At 41.0% G+C, this 23,472-nt stretch overlaps 1 protein-coding gene across 4 annotated transcripts in view; it reads left to right on the forward strand.

Moving 5' to 3' along the window:
• The first annotated feature begins 1,466 nt into the window (after positions 1-1,466).
• The window catches only part of INPP5F (inositol polyphosphate-5-phosphatase F), a 53,677-nt gene continuing 31,671 nt past the window's right edge, over positions 1,467-23,472 (forward strand). For 2 of the 4 annotated variants that reach the window (XM_044440048.1, XM_044440083.1), the window contains exons 1-2: positions 1,468-1,774; positions 15,486-15,566. In XM_044440048.1, the coding sequence (XP_044295983.1) occupies positions 1,678-1,774; positions 15,486-15,566 (178 nt within the window). In that variant the 5' untranslated portion in view covers positions 1,468-1,677. Of the gene's footprint in view, positions 1,775-15,485; positions 15,567-23,472 lie in introns of all 4 variants that reach the window. The other 2 variants (XM_044440074.1, XM_044440058.1) reach the window with 2 other exon arrangements.

Raw genomic sequence — 23,472 nt, forward strand, 5'->3', positions numbered from 1 at the left:
TTCTTTTCTAAATTCTGAGCCCTGCACTTGGTTGAAGGGTTGAACTTTTGGCTACTGTTGTAACTTCATCCATATAAATGGCTGTTTTAATGATGCATTTGTACACCTTTCTCTTTTTTTTTTTTTTTGCTAAACTTTCAACAGATACATAACCTGATTTGTGCTTCATTTTTCATCCTTCGCATACTGAAGGAACAAATAATTTCAGTAGACTTGACCTTTATTTTTGTTCGGTTGACTTGTCTCCTTATTTGTTCACCCTCTAGTTGTTGGATCTTCCATATCCAATATTCTCTTGTCTTGTAATTTGGTATTTCCTTGCAGTTAGCAGCATCTCTTGTACTATAGTATTAATCAAGGATTCAGTTCTGTGCCTGGAAGATGACCTAGTTTGGTGGGATGTAGTTATTATTTACTTAGGTGAAGAAAAAGGAAAAAGACAGACCTACCCTGCTCCAAGGAGCTGGCTAAGATTAAAAAATTGGAAGTGATCAGTAATATATGATGAATCTACTGCACCCCTGACAGATGGCTGCCTTGCTTCCGCTTTAAGAGGATATTAATGGGGGACAGGCTTATTAGCTATTATTACGATAGCCAAATGAAATCTGCCATATTTAGAGACACAGTGACTGGGAATATCTGTTGCTTGGTGCAAATTGGGGACTGGGAATGTGCTAAGCAATCCAGGACTAGGATTTAAATCCAGCAGTGAATATTGTTTTACTTCCTACTTTCCTGCAAGGAATTCAAGGGAGCATTGGTTAGAACTCCTAGAATATGGAATGGGCTTCCAAGAGAGGTGGTGGAGGCCCCATCAACGAGGAAAATTTGGACAACAACATGTTGGGGATAACATGAGCAGAGTCAGCTGGAGCTGGGGTCAGACTAGATGGCCCAGGAGACAGACCCCTTCTGATTCGCTTTCTGTGTTTCTATATATGGTTTTCTCACCCACCCATTCATGCTATTTTCACAACAACCCTGTGAGGTAGTCTAGGCAGAGAGTGAGATTTAAAGCTGAGTGCAGCTTTGAGTGTCAGATTAGGCCAGGTCTCCCCTGCTCTAAGAAGAACAGCGTCTCAAAAACACAGTGCCGGCAGAGCAAAGGCGGAGAGGAGAGGGAGCAGGTGTGTACTGCAGGGTTTCCGTGCAGGATGAGGTTAGCCTTTCTGACGAACCGAGGCTTCCTCACGCATGCATACGGAATGCACATAGGCGCGTTCCCCTCGTTTCTTTCCACAGGTATGCACGTCTTTTTCTTCCAGCTCGTTCTGTTCCGCTTGTAAACATGAGACTGGCCGCCAGTCGGGGTAGCGCTGTCTCTTTAAAGAACGCAAGCGGAGTGAGCGAGCAGCCTGACGTCACGTGCCCGGTGGGTCGCGCGCGCCGGAACCCGTCCGGCTCGAGGAGCGCCAACAACAGCGACCGTAGCCGGAGAAGGCGGGCAGAGGCGGCGGATGTCGCGCGCCGGTTTTGTGCGCGCTCCCGCCTTTCTTCCCCGCGCCGCCGCTGGAAGGGCTGGGCGCTTGTTGCCGCCGGCGTGGAAAGCGGGGCGGGGGGGCAGGTGGCTGATCGAGGCGCGGTCGCCCTCCTCCCTTGCATTTCATCCCTCCCTGCGTCCGCCTACGCTTCCTCCTCTGCTCACCTTTGCGTCCTCCGTCCCCCTCGCCGAGCATGGAGCTCTTCCAAGCCAAGGACCACTACATCCTGCAGCAAGGAGAATGGGCGCTCTGGTGTAGCCGCGCCGACGGCAGCCTCCAGCTCCGTCCGGGTGAGTCGAGGGGGCGGCAGCAGCTCGCCTGGGGAAAAACTGGGGCGGCTGGACGTGTCCGCGGCGGGGCTGCTGGTCTGGCCTGTGTGAGGGAGTTGCGCTGTAGGGGCGGCGGGAAGGAGGCGCACCTGCTGCGGGGAGCGCGGGCGGAGATGCTGGACGCGTTCTCAGGTGGGCGGCGGGAGCGAGGAGGGAGCGCTGGGTGGACCGGCTCGGGGAAGGCGCGGAGGCGAGGGCTCACCTGGAGTGGGGACGAGGAAGTTTCCGGGAAGTGCTGGGCAGCAGGTTTTTCGGAAGAGAAGGCCAAGTACTAACGTATCCACTTGACGGCTCAGCATTTCGTTTTCTGGGTGATAAGTGAGGGCTGCCAAGGTTAAAGATACGGGTGTTTGTTACAGGTCTCATCTAATTGCCCCCCCCCCCTTGAACCATTGTTTGAGTAATGCAAAATATGTTAGAGAAAAAGTCAGCGGGGAAGTTTGTGGTTTTCTGTTCATAGGGAAACTGTGCTTCATCATCCACTTTCTTCTTTCTCCCGTCATGGTAGCAATGTAGCACTGCTTTTGCATTGTGTGGACTGCATCTTTACCATGGAGTATCCTGTGATTTGCTGTGCCAGGGTTTGGAGGATTAACATAGGTAATTAGTGTCGCATTCCTATAATAAGAGTAAGGCTGGTGGACTTTGGGAGCAAGTTTTAATGCTTCTAAACACTGAATCAGTGAGAAGACAGTTGAATTGTAGGATATGATGGATTCCATTTTCAAGGAAACAGGAAACTTAAAGGCACTGGAAAACTTACATAAGTGGCCCAACCCTTGTTCATGCAAGGGAAGAAAAAACACAAGAAGCTTACAACCACTCTTCCTAAGGATTGTGTGATATCCAGAAAGATCAAGCTGATCACTTAGTTCAGTGAAGAATGAAGCTGACTGATTTATTTATTTATTTATTATTTATTAAAACATTTCTATGCCGCCCCTTGCCGTAGCCTCGGGGCGGCTCACAACATAATAAAATACACAATAAATTAAAACAATAACAATTAAAATATATACATTGGAATAAAATAAGCCGCCCTGGCCAAATAAAATTCAATGATATTAACATTTTAAATGCTGCTTAAATAAAAAGGTCTTCGCCTGGCGCCGAAAAACAAATAACGATGGTGCCAGGCGGACCTCTCTGGGGAGCGCATTCCATAACTTAGGCACCACCACTGAGAAAGCCCTCCTCCGAGTAACCACCCTCCTAATTTCCTTCACTGAGGGCTCCCAGAGGAGGGCCTCTCCCACTGATCTCGGGGCGGCTGGGCATATATGGTTAAAGTATTACATAGGCAATCTGGAGAAGGGCATATAGGTGTGGCTGCTGATACTGTCTAGGATGAGAGTTGTTGGGGAGAAGGTTGATAAGAGTGTATAGTCTTGTAGAAAGCGTGAGATACTTTGCATAGGATGGGTGAACAGTTGCTTTGTGCATTATGATCTTTGTATGGATAGGTGACAAGGTACTTGACTGCACTGTTTTTGCTAGAGAGGCAAGTGGGAGGAAGGTTATCCTATCCATTCTAGGGTAAGATGGATGAAGATGCCCAGCAAAGCAGAACAAGTGAAGTAGTGCTTACCAGGAAAATGTAGTTTTAATTCTGGAAATGATTTATCATGATCTTTTCAGAATTCTGGAAAAGTACAGGTTAGACACTTGTTCTTTCAGTTATCCCCGTATGAAAATAATCTTGCATCAGTCATGATTTTCACATGTTCTGTAAAAAAACACATTTGTTTCTACTTGTTTAGGTTTGCACTAATGAAACTATTAGGAAGATACTTTCATACTGTTATAGAGTTCTCTTGTTTACTCAGTCTGTTATGTAGCTCAATACAGTGTTTGCTCTACTGACTTATTGTGGAGCATTGGAGTTCCTTGGTCTCTCAACAAGGAACCTAATAATGGTGGAGAGGCTGGCTCACTATCATTAATTAACTTCAACAATACAAATCGGGAGTATTTGCAGAGCATTTTTAGAGTGCTTGTTCAATTAAATATGGGACAACTGAAGCCTCCACAGGCTTGGCCAGTGCTCATTAGGTCAAACAGATACTATTTAAATCTGCTTCTAGACCTTTGGTTTTTAAAACTTTTTTGGCTCTATATGAACATAAATGGTGTGTGCTCCTTTCAATTTCCAGGGATTCTAAGGCAGATCATAGAATCCTAGAGTAGTAGTGTTGGAAGGGGCTAGAAGGCCATCTAGCACAACTCCCTGCTGTTTCTGGATGCTAAGTTATGCCACCTCACTCAGATGTTTAAGGTGGTTAAGGGTTTTTTTTAAAATAGTTATGTTGGTGATACACAGTTTGGAAGACATTATGAAGACTTGGTTTTGGAGTTAAATTATGTAATAGGCTTCATGAGAAGTGCAAAATTAAAAAGAGTCCCTGCCCTTCTTCTGAGCGCAGAGGAAATTATTCTAATACCTCCCTGATTCCAGAGACCCATTTAAAAGCATCATTTTTCTTTTCCCCAAGCTTTCATTGACTTTTCAAGTACCTTGGAAATGGCAAAGCTTCCATATATATGAGGAGTGCAGGGATATGGAAGCTGCCTTATATTTTTAAGTTAAATTTTTATTGCAAAATTAAGTGAAAGAAATAAGAAAACAAAGCAATGTAGCTATATCAATGCATGCTTCTGAAATGTTTGTGAAAATATGGTTTTCTAAGAATTACAAAAAAAACCTTCAAAAGTTGACCAGATATTTTATAATAAATATTCATTTGCAAGTGGCATCTGTATAGCACCAGTTCAAATGTTGAAAGCATTGACCTCTATCATTGCATTATAGCAGGTGAGTGCTTATCATTTCAGTGTTGTACCATATCTTTGAAAAGTCAAAATAACACAGGCAATCCATTTCTCTCAATCATTTGTAACTGTCAGGAAAATTTCAGAGGATGTTTTCTAAAGTTTTACATTAGAAAATATTAAACATTTTTCCTGTATAAGGTTTATCCATATAACAGTCTCCTCTCAAAAGAGGCAACCACTGGGAATTACCAAAGCATTAGCTGAATTACACCTCTAGCCATTAGCTGATATAGACAAACCTCCTTATTAAACAGATGCTGTGGTGCCCAGTAGATGCAGACATCTGAATTAGGAACTCTGGCTATTTTCAGCAACTAGTTTAGAAATGCAGTTTGAAGTTGGTTTGTTTGAAACTAACCATATTAACATTAACTATAATTTGTTTTCTAGACTGAAAGACAATCCAGGGTTAACTAAAATATAAAGTAAAAGTAGCCAAAGTTTTGCTCTTTGCTCTGTGGGAGAAGGACAGATGAATGGAGCACACAAGTCCAGACCTTATTGTAGCTTATTACTGTTTCTGTATGTCATGCCAAACCATAGCCTTTGGCCATTCCAACTGGAGATGATGGGAGTTGTAGTACAATACATATGGAGATCACTTGATTAGATAAGGCTGGTCTACTTGAGTGGTAGCAGCTTTCCAAGGATTCAGATGAGCCCCTTCAAATCTTGTGTGGAGACTTTCTTTATGCAGAGCAAGCTCTCTACTTCTGAGGTACAGCCTTTGTTTTATATGGAGAACATTGCCACTATTTCAGGGATTCAAATATTTTGGCTGGGTATGCAGCTAAGTTGAAATCTGCTATCAGGACTTTGTCTATTGGAAAAATGGAAAGAATGACGGATTGTTGCACTGCATGGTGCACAGTTTTGTGAATGTTCTATCACTGTTAGAGCACCTGTTCCATCCTTTCTAGCTTCTTAACTGAAAATGATAGTAGGGGCTTGTCATTTTAGCCCTGTACTTAGCTTTGGAATAGACCCTTTCGGAATCTGTCCAGAATCTGCAGAATTCTTCTTAATTCTTGGCTAGTCCTGCAAAGTAAATCGAGTCAGGAGGAAGTCTGTGAACACTTGTAGAATCCCAGTGGCACAGCCTGCAAACTTCTCCATCAGGAGTGGCTGTGGGATGCAAAAGAAGGGTGCAGCGGGCAGGTGCACTGACACGCATGCTCGGATGAGATTCCCAGTCTCGCACGAGAGATTGAGCGCTCTGGTTGGGATGATGGCCTAGGCTCAGAAGATGAGGAGTTGATAATTGTCCCAGCAGTGGCTTGGAGTTCTCACTAGGATATTGGAGTTGTTGAGACCAGTGAGGGTCTGAGACAGTGCAGGATCAAAGCACTTCAAGGAGAACCATGGAGCCTCCTCCCATTCCTGATTGTGGGAAAGAAGCCAATAAAGAACAGGCTGGGGAAGGTTCTTTGGGAGTTTGGGAAGCTCGGTCGTGCAGACGCACCAGCGGGCTGGGGCAATTAGAAATGTTGGAGGTGTGGTGGCGAGCGCATGTCCAGAGTGCATCTCCCTCCGGAGACCGGCCCTGAAGGGTTCATAAGCAAAGTTTGTGGTGACATAGGTCAGAGCGAGAGGTCAACTTTCTACCTTGAGTGTGTTTTCAGAGGTTGTAAATACCTTGTAGTTGTATGGAATAAAGACTCTCTTAGCAACTATTGGAGTGATTGCCTTCATTGGGAAGGGATGCCTGGCTCACACCGCCCTTCTTCCGCACTCAATGCTGATGATAGTAGTAGCTGATGTGGAAGAATGGTGCTGCTTGTGCAGTGCATGGGGTGTGATTTCTCACGTGTGCCCCATGAAGACTGGGCATGCTTGCCAGGAACCTGGGCACTGGGCTGCTGAAAGCAGGGAATCAGATTTTCTGCACAAAACAGATTCCTCACATGTTTCTACCTATACTGTTAAGTTGTTTCAAGCAATGCAGCAACCAAACAACTATCAGCTTTCTCCTTCCTTTGGGTAAAGGTTGCTGTGGTACTTTAAGGATAATTTCCACCCCCTGCAGCTGAATTATGGTATATTGGTTTAGTCAGAATTGTGTTTGTCAAAAGCTGTAAAGAAAGATGCTATATAATGACTGTGCTGCATGACATACAAAACCATAGCTAGAATTATGTTCGAGAGAAACCCTTCTTAGGTGTGTTGTTTCCATAAGCTTTCAAATGTGTTCTTCCATTATACATATTTTACTTTATTTTGTTTTAATGAGGGAGGGTTTAGTAGTTTGACAGATGTGCAGCTTTTGCTGTCATGCAACTTCTGTGATGATTGGATCTGTTTTGAGGCAAGAACAAATCTATTTCTGTCACACTTAGTCATCTTAAAAGCTACATGTCAAAAGAATAATTTACAAAAGTTGTTAGGAGGAAGCATATGAAAGAGGACTCAGTTTTATGATCTAAAAACTGACCAGTATTAACCAGGTCTCCTAGGGTTAAATTCTTGTGAAAAGAAAAATAGAATATGACTGGATTTGCCCAGCATTATACCCTGTCATGGGTAACTAGCCATTACTGGTTCTTGTGTCATGCAAACTTGGACCAGTTCCTGCAGAGTGGCTTGTTTGTGGGCAACAAACCATCCCGACGACTCATGGCTTATAGCAGAGGTTGTTGGACCCACAGTGGCCCTGTTGTGTCATCTGTATCTGGGTGACTGATTCAATTATGAATCCAGGGAAAAACGAAGTACTCAGCAAGAGTAGCAGAAGTCCCTTGCCTGGGCCACTGCCAGTGACATTCTCTCCAGCAAGTGCCCAAGCAGCTTTTAGGAGTGACTGTCACTGGCTTGGTTTTCTCCTTGCTGACAGCCAATCAAATATCCCAATTTAAAAAGGAAGCCTAAATTAAGACAGTTCCTGCTTCCATAAATGGGTGGCCCACACTTTTCTACCTTTCTGAGCATTGAGATTTTTGGGAGAAGGTGAACATGGTATAGAACGCTGAGAAGAGTCAAGTTCAGCCTTAAAAACCACAGAGTATTCCTGGAAAGGAAGTGATAGCTCTCTTATTTCACCAACAAACATGTTTGTGGTTTTGCTTTTACTTGACAGCTTGCCATTTGACAGCTGTCCAAAAAACAGAATTCAAATTTATGCCTTTGATTGATGTTCTTGGATAGTGCCTCCAGAATTTTGACAGAATACACTTCTCAGGGCATTGACAAAGCAAGACCTTTCATTCTGGTCACTTGAAAGTACACATTTTTAACAGGGAAAAAATCTGTGCAAATTTTGGTGCAAAAAAAGGTGAACGATGTGGTCCAATGTGGCATTTTAGAAGAAGTGTCACTTCAGAGATGGAAGACTCATGGTTTGTAAGGGGAGAAGAGTCAAGTTGGGTGCTACTGTGGATACTTGCAAGGATATCAAGGAGAAAGGAGGTGGGAGACAATCCGTAGTGGGTCCAATAATTGGTCATGGGTAGTGTGAGTTGCTTTGTGATCAACCCACACTGTATAACTTACTCTGAAGGTGGGTGTTCATGATGTGCAACTGTAACCATTATGTCTTGGAGTGCCTGGGTTATATTCTAGTACTACTTCAGTAAAACTTTTCCAACAAGAAAACAACTAATTTATCCACTTTGAATACTGGAGATGTTAAGAGAGAAAGTTGTCTGTTAGAAGAGGAATGGCAAACTTCCTGATGTGTGTATGGATTGTATGCATGTAATTACTGTCTGCCAAGTGGTTTTAAAATTTTGTCAATAGCTGACATACGATTTACCATTAATATTCATACAATATTCTTGACTGCAGATTGTTTGGTGTGAATAGTGCTACTCTTTATCAGCCTATAGCATCACATATATTGGAGATGGTGGTGGTAAAGATTTAGTTATACAAACTTGTCTCATAAGGTGGGTTTTCATCTAGCACCTTTCTGGGAGAAGTAAGGCAAAGTCTCCTGCTTTTTAGGGCATATGTGGTATGCAGCCTGGTATCCTCCAGAAGATTGGGACTAGAACTCCTGGGATCACCGATGATTGTTCATGGTGGCTTGGGCTGTTGGGAGCTGTAGTTCAAGAAACCTGGAAGGCATCAGGTTACTATTCCTGCTCTGGAACTGTCCCCTTTTTTCCAAAGTCAAAAGTCCTCTACTTGCTTTTCTGGCATAAGCCATGTTATAACATAAAGTATAGCTTATTCAGTTTAACTGTGCTTTCTCTGTTTGTCTGAATCTGGCCTGCCCAACTTGAAGTGATTTATGGCCCACAAAACAAACCAAACCCTGAAACCATGCTTTTGAGTTAAATTCTGAATCCTGGCTATAGGCCAGATAAAAAAATGAAGGCAAAGTGAAAGTCTTGGGTGTTAAGCAAGTGTTGGTACTTTTCCAGACCTTGCTGGTCATAGCTCACTTTCTATATGGTGCTCCAAGAATAGCCACAGATGAGAACTTCAGCTCTTACCAGGTTGCCTCTAAATGGGTAAAGTTGGAGATTGGAGTGGAAATTTCTATATGCTTTGGATGGTGAGAAGACAGACCTCTTGCTGTTGTGATAATGGCATATTGCATTTGCCACCAAATCTGTGAGATGTGGGGTAGAGGATGTTTTCCTGAACACTGTCCTTCCCATGCCAAATTATGGGAGCATAGTCACTAATGCCAGATAAGAAGCTAGGTCAGCTACCTTATTCAGTGAACCCTAGATCTTTAGGCATGGGCTATTAGAAACATTTTTGCCTATGTTTTGAGAAACCACTGTGGAGGCTGTTGCTATATAGCTATAATTCTCATTGCCCCTGTTATACTCTAATAAAAGTTATTGCTTTTACCTATTCTTATGCTAATCACTAAAATTCTTTCTGACTTATCAAAGTATGTCCCTGTTGGATATCTTGGGTGCAGATGGTGAGGGAAGGGTTTTAAAGACCTGAAAATTCAGCTTTTGAATTTTTCTTGTGGTTATTTATTTAAAATTGTTCTTTCTCTGTATATTTAAAGTTTTGATCTTTGTAAACTGCCCTTACTGCTTTGGGTGTTGGACAGTACAGAAGTGAAATAAATGAAATTAGAGAGACGTGAATCAAATTTCACTGCTGATTTAAGTTGTGTTCAGGTGTGTAACATAGACTGGTATTTGCCTACAAGCTTGTAGGAAGGACTCATTTTATATAGCTTCCAGTTGAGGTACTGGGTTTTAATTTGTAAGCCAAAGGTTACGCTAAGCAGTCTAGATTTACTGAATGATCTGATAGAAATAAATGACAAAACTGCATACAGCAGGACCCCCATTTCTGCTGGCTGTTACCAAGTTTTCATTTAACTCAGTCTGAAAGAAAAGTCATAAAGTGCAAAAGGAAGTCCATTATCACTAAAATAGTAGTAGATAGGTAGAGCTTCCCTTGGTGTTGGAGCAGGTACAGTTGAGAGTGTTCACACATCTCTTCGCTAATGACCAGTTACCTTTTCAGCTGCTAGTAAATTTCAGAAAAAGCTCATAGGATAGTAACTCTCTTGCAGCAAGTTGTTTTGTTACGGGAGGCTGGGAGAAAAAATTAAATAATGGCAGAAAGCCTCTGTTTCTCATGTCTCAGAATGAGAAGGTTTTAGGACTTTGATTTGGGTATGCTGAGAACAGCTGAAGGAGAATGTTTGTGCTTCTGAGCCCATTTTGGCAGCTGGCCAATGGTAAAAGCTAGTGAGGCCATGCCAGCATCTGCTCCCAGAATGGCATTTCGCATTACAACGGGCGTATTCACAGAGGAAATGGGGAGGGGGGCAACCAACATTAGGTGAAATAAACTATGGTTTCTGCTCTGTAGGATGGATTCAGGGTGGTTCAACAGACTATGGTTAAGATGAGTTATGGCTAAATCTTACGTATATAAATCTCATATATCTAAATATGGCTATAAATGTGATGTGAGATATAGCTTGGTTATTCAAAGCATTCTAAGTAAGTGGCATAGTGCCATCTTTTGTTTCGCTTCTTTGTTTCTGAGCAAAACCAGGAATCAACAGAGCTATTCAGTGTGTCTCAATACAATAGGAATCAGGTTACCAGAGCAACTAACATTAGAAAAAAATCAATACAGAAGATAATAGGTTCCTTACTACTTCTGCACCTTTCATTCTTCTGCAAAACAGTACTATTTAATTTTATCTGGAAAGAGTGTTTTCTTGAAATAAGATTATATTGTGATGGCTTAGCATCATAAAGAATGGATTGAGCCAGAATAAAATGTTTCTTATAAGCACCATTTTTGCAGTTATCATGTTGCTACCTTCATATGAGTAAATTCTTGTGCAATTTGATCTCAATAACAATAGAAACCATAAAAAAGATTTGGACAACCATACTTAAGGGTGTGCCATCAGTTCTGTGATTGTAACTCTTGAGTCAACTTTGTAATAACTTTGTACTGCAACTTTGTACTGCAGAGAGCTGTTTTCCAGTTGTATAGTTGAAAGGAATTTTATAAAATGTATTTTATGCAGGGAGTGTTGAAGCTGGCATTGGAGAAAGTTTCTGGATCACTGGAAGAAGTTAAAGTCCTGGAAGATCATTGATCTTTATATTTCTGTTGACTGCAGTAAACTGAGTACCAGTGGGAACAAGGAGCAAGAAGATTGACTCATCTTTTTTTTTACAGAAGTGTACCACGGTGGCACTTTTGTCTACATTCCTGTATGAATTAGGGCACATGGACAATTGCTATGACAGGAAAGCAGAAAAACAGAAAACAGAGGTTCTTTCATACCCAATGACTTGGGCTGTTTTGCTTTTGGGGCAGGAGCAAGAATGTGAATCTTGCATTAAAAATAAATTTCCAGGGTTGAACAACCGGAAATATTGTTATCAATTAAAATGACGTTTAAATAAAAAGGTCTTCACCTGGCCGAAAAACAAATAACGACGGTGCCAGGTGGACCTCTCTGGGGAGCGCATTCCATAGATTGGGCGCCACCGCAGAGAAAGCCCTCCTCCGAGTACCTACCCTCCTAATTTCTTTCACGGAGGGTTCCCGGAGAAGGGCCTCTCCCGCAGATCTCAAGGGGCGGTTGGGCATATATGGATGTAAGCGCTCCTTCAGGTAACCAGGACCCAAGCTGTTTAGGGCTTTATAGGTCATAACCAACATCTTGAATTGGGCCCGGACTTCAATGGGAAGCCAGTGAAGCTGACGGAGGACTGGAGTCATGTGAACATAACGCCCCGTCCCTGTCAGCAACCTGGCAGCTCTATTTTGAACCAGTTGAAGTATCCGGACCGTCTTCAAGGGAAGCCCCACGTAAAGTGCGTTACAGAAGTCAAGGCGGGAAGTCACCAGCGCGTGTGTCACCGTCGCCAGGCAGTCGTACTCCAGGTAGGGGCGCAGCTGATAAATCAGCCGAAGCTGAAGGAAGGCACTCCTCGCCACCGCTGTCACCTGAGCTTCCAAAGAAAGCTCCGGGTCGAGGAGTACTCCTAAGCTGCGGACCTTGTCCCCAAGAGGGAGTGCAACCCCATTCAGGACCAGGTCAAATCCACCCTCTCCAAAGCCCGATCCGCCAATCAACAGGACCTCCGTCTTGTCTGGATTGAGCTTCAGTTTATTGGCTCTCATCCAGCCCATTACCTCGGCCAAGCACCGGTTCAGCACAGCCACTGCCTCACCTGGATTAGTGGAAAATGAGAGGTAGAGCTGGGTATCATCAGCGTACTGATGATTCCGCAGCCCACACCTCCTGATGACCTTTCCCAGTGGTTTCATATAGATGTTAAACAGCAAAGGGGACAAAATGGAGCCCTGTGGTACTCCATGGGATAGCTGCCATGTCGCAGAGCCATAGTCCCCCAGCACTACCTTCTGGAATCAGCCGTTGAGATAGGAGTGGAACCACTGCAAAGCAGTGCCTCCGACCCCCAATCCCGCTAGCCTATCCAGAAGGATACCATGGTCGATGGTATCGAAAGCCGCCGAGAGGTCCAGAAGAACCAACAGGGATGCACTCCCCCTGTCCTTCTCCCTGCACAGGTCATCGTACAGGGCGACCAAGGCAGATTCAGTACCGTACCCGGGTCTGAAGCCGGACTGAAATGGGTCCAGATAATCAGTTTCATCCAAGAGTGCTTGGAGTTGTCCCGCCACCACCTGCCCTAACACCTTGCCTAGAAACGGGATGTTGGCCACAGGTCTATAGTTAGTGGCCATCCCTGGATCCAGTGACGCTTTCTTCAGGACCGGTTGGACTACCGCCTCCTTTAAAGGGGCAGGCACCCGACCCTCCCTCAGAGAAGCGTTAACCACTTCCAAGATCCAGGTCCCAATCCCGTGCTTGGAATTATTTATTAACCAAGACGGGCAAGGGTCCAATAGGCAAGTGGTGGGACGTACTCGTCCAAGCACCTTGTCCACATCATCGGGCCGCAATAACTGAAATTCATCCAATAATTCTGGACCAGACGGCAGCATTGGCGTCTCCCCAGAAACCTCTGATTCATTAGTCAGTGTTTGTGCCTTTTATATGATTTATGAAATCTTCCAAGCAGTTTTAAAGCAGAAGCTAGTAAGTCTTACATTTCTGCCTTACCATGCAAATATGTTATGCTATTTTTCTTTTGTTATTTCAGAGCAAATACCAAGTAGATAAACAAAGGAAAACATGTAATAGTATGTTGATTATTAAATACAGATAATAACAAAAATAATTATAAACATAATCAAACTTACACTAGTTAAATTGCCCCAACAACCTCTAAATAAAGTTGTATTGAATCATCATTATCCTCTATCATTATACTATAAAGAGACTCAGTTTTTATATAAAGCATTATTTCTGATCACCCCCCTCTGTAATTGTAGTAGTTAATTTTATCACTGATACTGTGTCCAAAACCCTTATACACATAGCTATTTCCATATCAATTGGGACCATATCTTTAACATATCTAAACAAGAATAGCAGTGGGCCTAAGGAGAGCTCAAAGCCTACAGTCTTCATAATTTCACCCTCCAAAAGTGTGCTATTTGGGGTATATAATTCTTCCAGTGGAATTATATCGCCTATTAACAAGCTAAATTTCAACCCAGTTTAGACCATTTATCATTAACAATCTCTTTATTGTTACTGGTTTGCCTGAATAATCTGCTTCATATGACAACTCATTGTGGGTGGGTAAGGTATGTTACAACTTTGAAACTGAGGCTACTTCCTGCAGTCCTCCTCTTCTAGTGTGTTTTTCTTTGTAGCTCTCCCCCTTGTGCTCTTCAATTGACAACTTGGCAGTTGGACCCTCTCAATTGTGAGCAAATTAGCGTATTCTCAGTCTTGCATTGCCATTTTCATTGTCTATTCCCTACTCCACTTAGCTGCTTCTCTTTCGCAGCTAAGAACAGTCAAGAAATTGACCAAGTTGTTGGTCAATAGTTGTTTAGTTGTTAGACTATAGTTGTTTAGTTGTTAGACTAAAGTTGTTAGTCTTTCTTTAGTCTTTCTGAACTATAGCTATAGGAGTGAGCGATAAGGGTAGGGGGAAAAGCCATGGTAAGCATGTTCTCTATTGGATGCACCTTGGGGTTTTTTTTAGCAAACAGCTAATGCACTGGAATGTATTTATAGGATGGTTTAGTGCAAAGTGCAAATTTGCCCAATGCGTGAATGGCTGTATGTAATGCAGCCTACTTCTGTGTTAGTTTATGCTGCATCTTCTTTGTTTGATTCCAGTTCTTTATGTCTTTTTCTTTCTCCTGGAATTAGACAATAATTTAGGTTAAAATATTTGTTCTGCCGTGTGTGGAGAAGATACGTTACTTGGTGATAAAAGGATCGCTTGATTTGTATTGTGATTTGCACAGTGTTGCAAATATTGCAGGTTTAGCCATCGACGTTAGCTTGACTTTAACTATTAATTCTTCTTGTTCAATGGTTTTATTTATTTATTTATTTATTAAAACATTTTTATGCCGCCCCATTCGCCGAAGCCTCGGGGCGGCTTACAACAATAAATTAATATAAACATTAAAAATCCAAAAAATACAATATAAAATAAGCCACCCTGGCCAGATAAAATCAGTTAATACTGGTTCATCTAAGCACATCTCTTAACAACAATTACGTAGTTTCTTTCATAAATAGTACTGCTTTGTTAACTCAACTAATTACTAATAAGTGATCTGTCTAAAATCGGCCATGCTGAAATTCTTGTTTCCCCAGAAGTGGTTTATTGATGACTTACTTGCTCTGTGCTATGATAAAGTCTGAATGTTCTCTAGAGGAGAGTTTATATATTTCATGATGGCTGCCAAATACAGTAATGGGTTTGCCAACTTTGCAAAATTCTTTGTAAATTAAACCTTCACATGGAAAGGAAATACTCACTGTGGTGTTATTTTATGTCTGTAGAGATTTTCCTTTTTAGTTAAAGTTAGTAGGGAAGTGAACACACAGAAGACAACTTATGAGGGTTTGCTCAGTTTCTCATATTAAGTGGAATTTTCATATAAGTATACAATTCACTGTGCCATAATAAACACAAGTACTCTACACACTTAACCCAAGAGTAAGTCCCATTGAAGTAGGATTGTGAGTAGGTACGTGTAGAATTGCCTTCTTAATCTCAACCTAGATATTGGCTCTAGTGTCTGTATAATGAATCCTTCCAAGTGGCAATGATTTATATCTGAATGGATCTAAGAATATCTATTACATTTAAATCCCCATGTTATCTAATGACAACATTCCTTTCCAGATAAAATAATTAAATAAGAAATATTTATCCAAACTGATATGCCTCTCAGTATGCACTGCTAATTAAAAATGACTTGATTTTAAATTGTTTTTCTTACACTAAAGTCCTACTTTATCTGTGTGTCCCATTTCCCTGCATAGCTACTGACCTCCTTCTGGCTTGGAATCCAATTTGTCTGGGCTTAATCGAAGGACTTATTGGAAAAGTTCAACTTCATACAGGTATGAATAATAATTTTATCTTGTCAAGGAAGTAAGCTAGCATTAACACTGCTATGGTAAATGTTCAAGTAACCTCCACTGTCAAGTATTTACTATCTCTGATTGATAGGACTGAAGTGGGCCTTTTTGGTGCCTCTATCATACTGATTGATGCAGCACTTTAGTTTGCCAGACTAATAAATGTCAGTATCTGAATTGGAACATAAAATAAATGGCTCTGCTTATGTATATGGTGTTATATATGGTTGTTTATGTATATCTGATAAATTGACCTTAGGAAAGGGTGATGGGTGGGGAGGGGGAAGGGGAACAGCATTTCTATGTAAATAGAATTTGATGAAGATATAGAGAGGTCATAGTTGAGATGTTCAAGCTTACCCATCAGCATTATTCTCAAATATTAATGATATTTCTTGTAACTACAGAATTAATTTTGGATTATAAATAAAGGTACTGGAAGGAATGCTGCAAAAGGGGATTAAAAAAATCTCTGAATTTGCAGCTTTTTGGAGCTTTTACTAACATTTTTAGTAACATTCTTCAAAGCTTGCCTTATAACTAATTTCCTAAATACCATCTGCTTTGTGTTGAATAGGAAAAGTTAGACAAGCTTGTTTCTATTAATGGAATAATACTGGAAACCCTGCCAAAGAAACAGCTCACACACATTAAATATTTCAGCATGCTTCAGATTCCTGTCGACATTTTTGTGGCTTTGTCTAACTGACTTTTAAATAATAACTATTGTTACCTAGCAGTATTTCTTTGTGAATGGAACTTTCATATTTAGAAATTGATAAAAACTAATAGTTGTCACAATGCTCTAAGCATTGGGTGTTTATATTAAATTAAGAAGTCTGCTACACATCTGATTTTAATTTATGCTTGAACAAATCCTTTGGTAGAGATAGGGCATCCATGAGGGTTGCACTAAATCTCTCCCACAAAATGTCAATTCTCTACATGAGTGAAGCTTTTTATTAGTGGAGGAAATATGATCTTGCTGACCTGCAGTGCTAGACAAGAACACTATCTAATTCTGTGCAGGGTGTAGCATGGCTCCAACGGCACAAATAATCTAGTAGTTTCAGATAAGATTCCTTCTAACCATTTATATTCAGTCTTATGCAGTGCAGCTGGCGAGCCTTGAAGTCCTCCAAGGGCATCTCAAGAAGTCAGTCTTTTTCCTTTCCACTGAAATCACTGTATCTTGTATACTTGTTGAAATCACAGGCAATGTCTTTTCAATGTTTTATCCCATTGAAGAAAAGGAGAATAACATCTCAACTTTAGAGGTTTATGATACTCTTCACTGAAGGAAAAGTGCATGATATAAACCTGTTTATTTAAATAGCTAAGGAAGCATTAAAAATAGGAAATTGACGGTGTAACTGATTGACGGTTACACTGCTATGAGACTGCATAAGAAATATCACAAGTATTAGTGAACTGGTTTGAAGGGACAGGATTCCACAATTCCACTTGGTTACTTATTGCAGCATGTCCCTCAAACAACTAGCAAGCACCCCATGCTTCCATCAAAATCCCCATAAATGAGAGAGAAGCTAAACTTTTTGTTTTGACTTTTGGTTATCTCTAAGTACCAATGGTGACGGATGACATTTCTTGCTTAGATTTGTTTGTGATGTGTGCAAATGTGGATTTTTTCATGTCTTCATGGTAGTTAAGGGAAAACTAAATAGTAATACATGGGATCTTTCTCTGCTTTGGAGACTGTGGTTAAGGTGAACCCTTAATTTTGTGATCACTGCAGGTAAGGACTTTGCTGCTGGGATTAAGCTCTTTCTTAGCTCTGAGAAACTACAGCTACTGGTTGATCATCTGCTTTTTCCTAGTAAAAATGTAGTATCTGATTAACATTTTATAAGCAGGCTCAGCTTGATGTGTACAAGTTAACAAGAACACTGCATGACTGCTCTCTTGAAAGCTGGCTTGTATTGATTCTTTGTGGAAATGAGCTAGAAACATTGTTTTATTTCCTTGTCTTACGGAGCTCTCTGATAATTTCGAGTTAGACATGTTGCAGAGCTTTGGTAGAATGCTTGATTCATTGAGAGCACACACCTTGAATAAATAAAAAAGGCCTCTTAACAGCTTGGAACTATAGGAAGAAAATCTAGTTTCAAAGCTCTGAACATATTTTAAAGGCTTTCATATTTGCCCATTCTTATTTATTATATCTCTATGCTGCCTAGTAACTGAAGATCTCTCAGCAGTTCACAAAAAAAAACCCTATAGCATAAAATACACTATAAAATGTATAAGTTAATCTACAGATAAGTAGAAGTAAAAGCCAGAATAAAACCTAGCAGCAATGGAAAGACTTAAATACAGTAAGGGATTTAAAGCAGAACCAAAAGGCAAAAGTTCTTGGGAAAGTAGCATTTATTACATTTGTATGTTGTCCTATAGCCCATAGGCTAACTTGTGTTTAGTCAGATTTGGCATGAGTATTCTTCCATCTACTAGCAGTCTTGCTTTTTCCTTCATTACCACTAGTTCAGGTGTATACTAAGCATCTAGCTGTGCTACGCTGTGCACTTGGATATGATCATACTTACTGCCTCAGTCAGCTCTTAACATGACTGGGACATTGCTGGTGAAATCCCCCAAGGACCTCTTATTCCCTTGGAATTGATGAATTTGATGGTGCGCCATCCTTGCAGAGGAGGAAGGCTGCTGAGAGTCTAAATCGTAATAAGAAGCAATCTGACCATGGCAGTGGGATGGATGTTAATTCCCTCACTTTCAGATCCTCCCTCTCCTGCTCAGCTGAGCAAACCAAATCAATAATGTGTTTTCTTGGCATGTGTTAAGTAATGACTTTTTGAGATAGCTCTATGGTTGTTGTGCTGGTCATGAATTTCCAAGCCACCTTGAATTTGGCAACTTCAACATGGAAGTTGAAATCCCTCAGAATATTCTAGGGGTCTACAGCACAAAATCTCAGACTGCCTCTGTCAGTTCAGGCAGGAAGTCTGAAGGGTACCAAGGCAGGCATTATACCAGCATCATCCCTCATCTTGCATTGGTTGCCCAGTGCAAGGTACAAACACTCAAGATCAGCACTTGAATTAGACAGGAAGCATATAGAATTCCTACAGACCAGTGGAATTCCCTGCCCTAACTCTCAAGTTGATGTGAGTGCTGCACTGATTATCCAGAAGCACACAGCTGGGAAAGACAACCCCTCCTCATTCCATCACTACATTCCATTGGAATTGATTGACTTCATTGGAATTGATTAGAAATATAGCAACATAGTGAGTCAGAAGGGATCTCCTGGGTTATCTAGTCTGACCCCCAGCTCCACTCATGTAATACCGAACAAGCTGGATATTGCATTAACTTGACAAGCTGGCTGTGTCATCCAGAATTAAACCATGGATGAGGAAGATTTTGTTTTGGACTGACCCCCCCCCATTCCAACATACTCAAGGGAAAGCTGGTAAGGCAGCCAGGAAGAACTGGAATTGGGGATAGACATAACTGGATTACCTCTCACTTCCCAAAGTATTCAATGTGTTTTCCAGGCATATATTAAAATGTTGATATAAAATAACTGCATAGGTTGCAGAACATATGTAGCTATTGTTGCCTGCAGAGATTCTGCAGGCAACAAATTGGGAAACAAAATTATAAATCATATTGTTTTAAAACTTTGTGCTTCCTAAAAATTCCTATGAATATGCACTTCTGAAATGATTGACCAGGACACAAATAAAGACTGAAATGCCCCTTGATATAACAGAATAATTTAATATGATTAGTATCTTTTGAGAGTTCCCATATAAAAACTCTACTACATTTGATTACAAATTGGTTGTGCTTGAACTAAAAAAGCTGCCCATGAGAGGGGAAAGGAAAGCATGCAGTTCTGAGATGACAAGTATCTTTTTAGAATTGTGCAGGAAAGCAGGATCCCTCCTGAGATTTTGAAGAAGTGTTAATTTTTATATGGCTTAAAAAGGGCATTTGCTAGAACACTAGTGGGCAACCTGTAGCCTTCTGAATGCTGTCAGACTTCAACTCCCACGATTTCTGAAGTTTAGCCATGCTTTTTTGGGGCTGGTGACAGCTGGAGTCAAACAGCATCTGGAGGGCTACAGTCTCCCCAGTCCTCCACTAGAAGCTCCATTTTATCTTTATTTTTGTACAGTATTTCTTCAGTGTTTATTTGTTTATCAGGCATGTTATGTTTTGCATAACTATTGTAATCTGGTAAAGCACTTTTAGAGTACCATAAAATCCGTAGCCTACTGCTTCGGACCTTCATTACACATGTTGAAGTCTGTGGAGCAGACCCTGCAGTGGCATTCATGTTGCTCTGGTTCCCAGTGCCGAGCTTTCATTGAAAGTCTGGAGACAAATGCCTCATAGGGGCTATGCTGTGCTCCACTTGTGCAGCTAATACAAATCATGTTGAGCCGGTATTAGGGAAGCTGAGGTTTCCCATTTTGGGTTTTGGAAGCATACCTGTGGTGTTTTAGAAGCTATCAGTAAATTGTAAAACCCATTTGTCAGTAGTACCTTTAAGCAATATCTATAACCAACGTCTGTTAGTACTTGGCTCATCTCACTCGGTATGGGAGCTGCGTTGTAAGGCTTAGTGGTGTGCCCCTGTCACTGAAAAGCAGGAGTTTACTTTGGAAGTTACTGAAAATAAAAGAAATATTCTGTGCATTGTATTTATTATAGAATTGGCACTAAAACATATTGAGTAGGAATATAACTCTAAATGCTGTATTATTTGCTTCTGTATGTTTAAGTCTGGTTGATTATGTTCTTCATAGTAAAAATGTGAAGTAAATAAAACTCAGTGTGGGCTGAGTTCTAAAATGTCCAGCTTTAATTTCATTAAAAATCCATGCTACTTAAAATGTAATTTGAGATTTTAAGGTGATGAAAGAGAGAAAGGAGAATAAGGCTAGGCTTTCTCTTTATAGTGTTATGTTTGAATTGCATTGCAAAGAAGGATGTAGTCCCATTTTTTGGCAACAGACTGTATATATCTTACAACAACAATCCTTCAGTACCGCTAATGCTGTATTGGCTTCTTTCAAAAAGGCCCTTTCCTTGCTCTCCATCAAGTGATGGGAACTCTGCATCCCTCCACATTTTGGATTATAGCTCCTTTCATCATTCACCATTGGATCATATTGCCTGGGCTGATAGGAATTGTTCCAGCACTGGAAGGCCACTGCTTCCTCACTTCTGCCTTTTGCTGCTGTTAGGTGCTACAAGTCATCTCCAACTTATGGTGACTCTAAGGATGAATGCCTTCGATAATGTCTTGTCCTTAATTACCCTGCTCAGCTTTTATAAATTCAAGGCTGTGGGTTCCTTTATGAAGTCAAGCCATCTCATATTTGATGTTCCTCCTCTTCTGCTGTTCTCTGACCTGTAGGCCAGATTCCTGTACAACATTTGATTCTGTTTTGCTTCTTACTTGAGCATTTCAGTCACCTATGATGATCCTCATACCCTGTTTTGGCATGTTAGCAATTTCCTCCTAGATGTTTGTATAACAATTTAAAATCTCTTCATCTGTTATTGGAGCATAGACTTGAATAGTTCTCTGAGAATTCCTATTGATATAATTTGGTCTGACTTTCCATTGAAACTGCTTACTGCCTTTGCTACATCTTGCTACAGTATTAGTCACTCCATTATTTCCGAGCTTGTCATTTCCAGAACAAAATACTTTGTGTTTGTCTGACTGAAAATATTCCATTCTAGTTCACTTAGGTTACTCACACCAAGTACTGCAATGTTTAAGCATTAGATTTCTTGCTTTACTGTTTCTAGTTTCCCTTGATTTAAACCGATCACATTACATTTTCCAATTGCATGTGTTGTGAAGCATCAAAACTTTAACAAATACTCCGAAGTGGTTTACCACCTTCTGCACAATATTAAGCAGAGTTAGTTTCGGTATCAGTGTGAAAGATCCTCCAATAGTGGTACTTCAGCTGCCCTTCAGGAGTTTCTCTGCTCCCACCATCATGAGAAATATTCATTCTCTGCTGCTGATGTCACTGTCACTCCTGAAAAGGGTCTGAAACATCTTAGTCTGGTGTCTCAGGTTTGATCATTCCACCTTGGGTGGCACCGTTTCTGTCTTACATGTTCTTTGTCTGTCCTGGATATGGCTACTCTCCCTCTAGAATATTAGGTTTGTGATTCGGAAGTGCTCTTTGAGTGGTACTTCTGTGGATGTGCACATGCCATCAGCAGAGAGAGGAACCTTTTTCATCTTCACCTGGTATGCCAACTGCAGATCTTTTTGACAAACTTTACAACCATCATTCATGCCCTGGTGACCTTCAGATTAAGGCTACAGTAATGTACTGTGTGGGACAGATATTGAAAATATTTGGAAACCAGCAGGTGTAAAATGCTTCAGACAAATGGTTGGTTGGCATGCAGCAGTTTGAATATGTTATACTTAACTCGGGAAATATGGACTTGATTATTAAGAGAGAGAGGGTATTAAGATGAAATTGATATAGCAGTCTCACCCTCTCTGCTTCTGAATTCCTGACAATACAATCCTATGCAACCTTACTCAGAAGCAAGCTCCGCTATGTAGTTGGGTTTATTCTCAGGAATGTATGCATAAGATTGCAGTCTAAAAATATGAAATGTTTGTCCTTCTAATTTAATTGGTTGAATTAATGCTTTATCTTCATTTCCAAGTGCAATTTATAAAGAAAGAAATGAATCACTGAAGTGCTTGTAGGAGCTGTGTGTGTGTGCAGACACACACACACAGGATGTAGTGTTGTAGTTTCACCTGAACTCCAATTTGTCAGTGTCAGCACAAAGAAATAAAGAATGAATGGTAACAAATTAAGTAGCTTTTTAATTTTGAAAGTTCCTTTTGCTGCCTTCTCAATTTTACAGTTCTTTATGGTATTTCAAGCTTCCTAAGTGAAGATATCTTTTAACCTATTGACACAATTCTCTGAGCAAGTGTTCAGGAGGTGTAAGTTCTAATATCTTTATAGCCCCATTCAATAACAGACATAATTAGATGGGCTAACATTTGAAGAACAAGCAACTGTGTGAATAGATTCTTAAAAGTAAACTGTAGCTTCAGGGGGCAATCTGGATCAGGACTTCAGTATGGAGGTTGGAGGAGTTTTAATTCTTTGCCTCTCCTGTAGTCCCAAGTCTAGTGCTCCTGCACCCCTTCCCTCCATTTCCCTCCATTTACATGCATGTGGGTGAGTTTCCTTCCTTGGACTTACTGTATTTGTCAGCTTCTCCAACCTGGTTCCCTTCAGATGTTTTAGACTAGCATTAGTGCCTGCCAGTATGGGCAATTGACAATTGGTGAGTTACTGTACTGAAAAGCAAACTGGGGGAAGTAGTTTTTGCCCTAAAAGGTATATCTCCCCCTTAGAAGTGGGTTTATTAAGTTTTGTCTGAAAAGTTGTCAGTGACCCCCAGCTTTTTCACACCTATCTGAGACTCCATCTTCCTGGAAAGATCTATAGCTCACTCCTTTTCCCTAGCACTTACTTGGCAGCTCTCAAAAGAAAGGTAACTTTGAGCATTTTGCTTGGATGGGGAAATACACATACATCGAGTGTGTGAAAAGTTTTGCTTTGCCATTGTCAATGAATGTTGCCTTTGGACAACAAAGATAGACCAGGACATTGGCCAGGTAAGACCACATAATTTTTAAAAAGAAAAGAAAATTACAATCTGAATTGCATAGATTTTGATGGTTCCTAAAGATAAATGAAATGGTAATAAACCAGTGACAGTTGTCCAAAGCAACACTTTGGAACATCAGTGGAGTGACTGTCACTTGATGGTAGGTCTGGAACCACCCCCACCCTCTGCTTCAGTCATGAAAACAGTGTCATTATTGGAG

This window comes from Varanus komodoensis, unplaced genomic scaffold, assembly GCF_004798865.1.
Source record: "Varanus komodoensis strain SLA01 unplaced genomic scaffold, ASM479886v1 scaffold1, whole genome shotgun sequence".
NCBI classification, from domain to species: domain Eukaryota; kingdom Metazoa; phylum Chordata; class Lepidosauria; order Squamata; family Varanidae; genus Varanus; species Varanus komodoensis.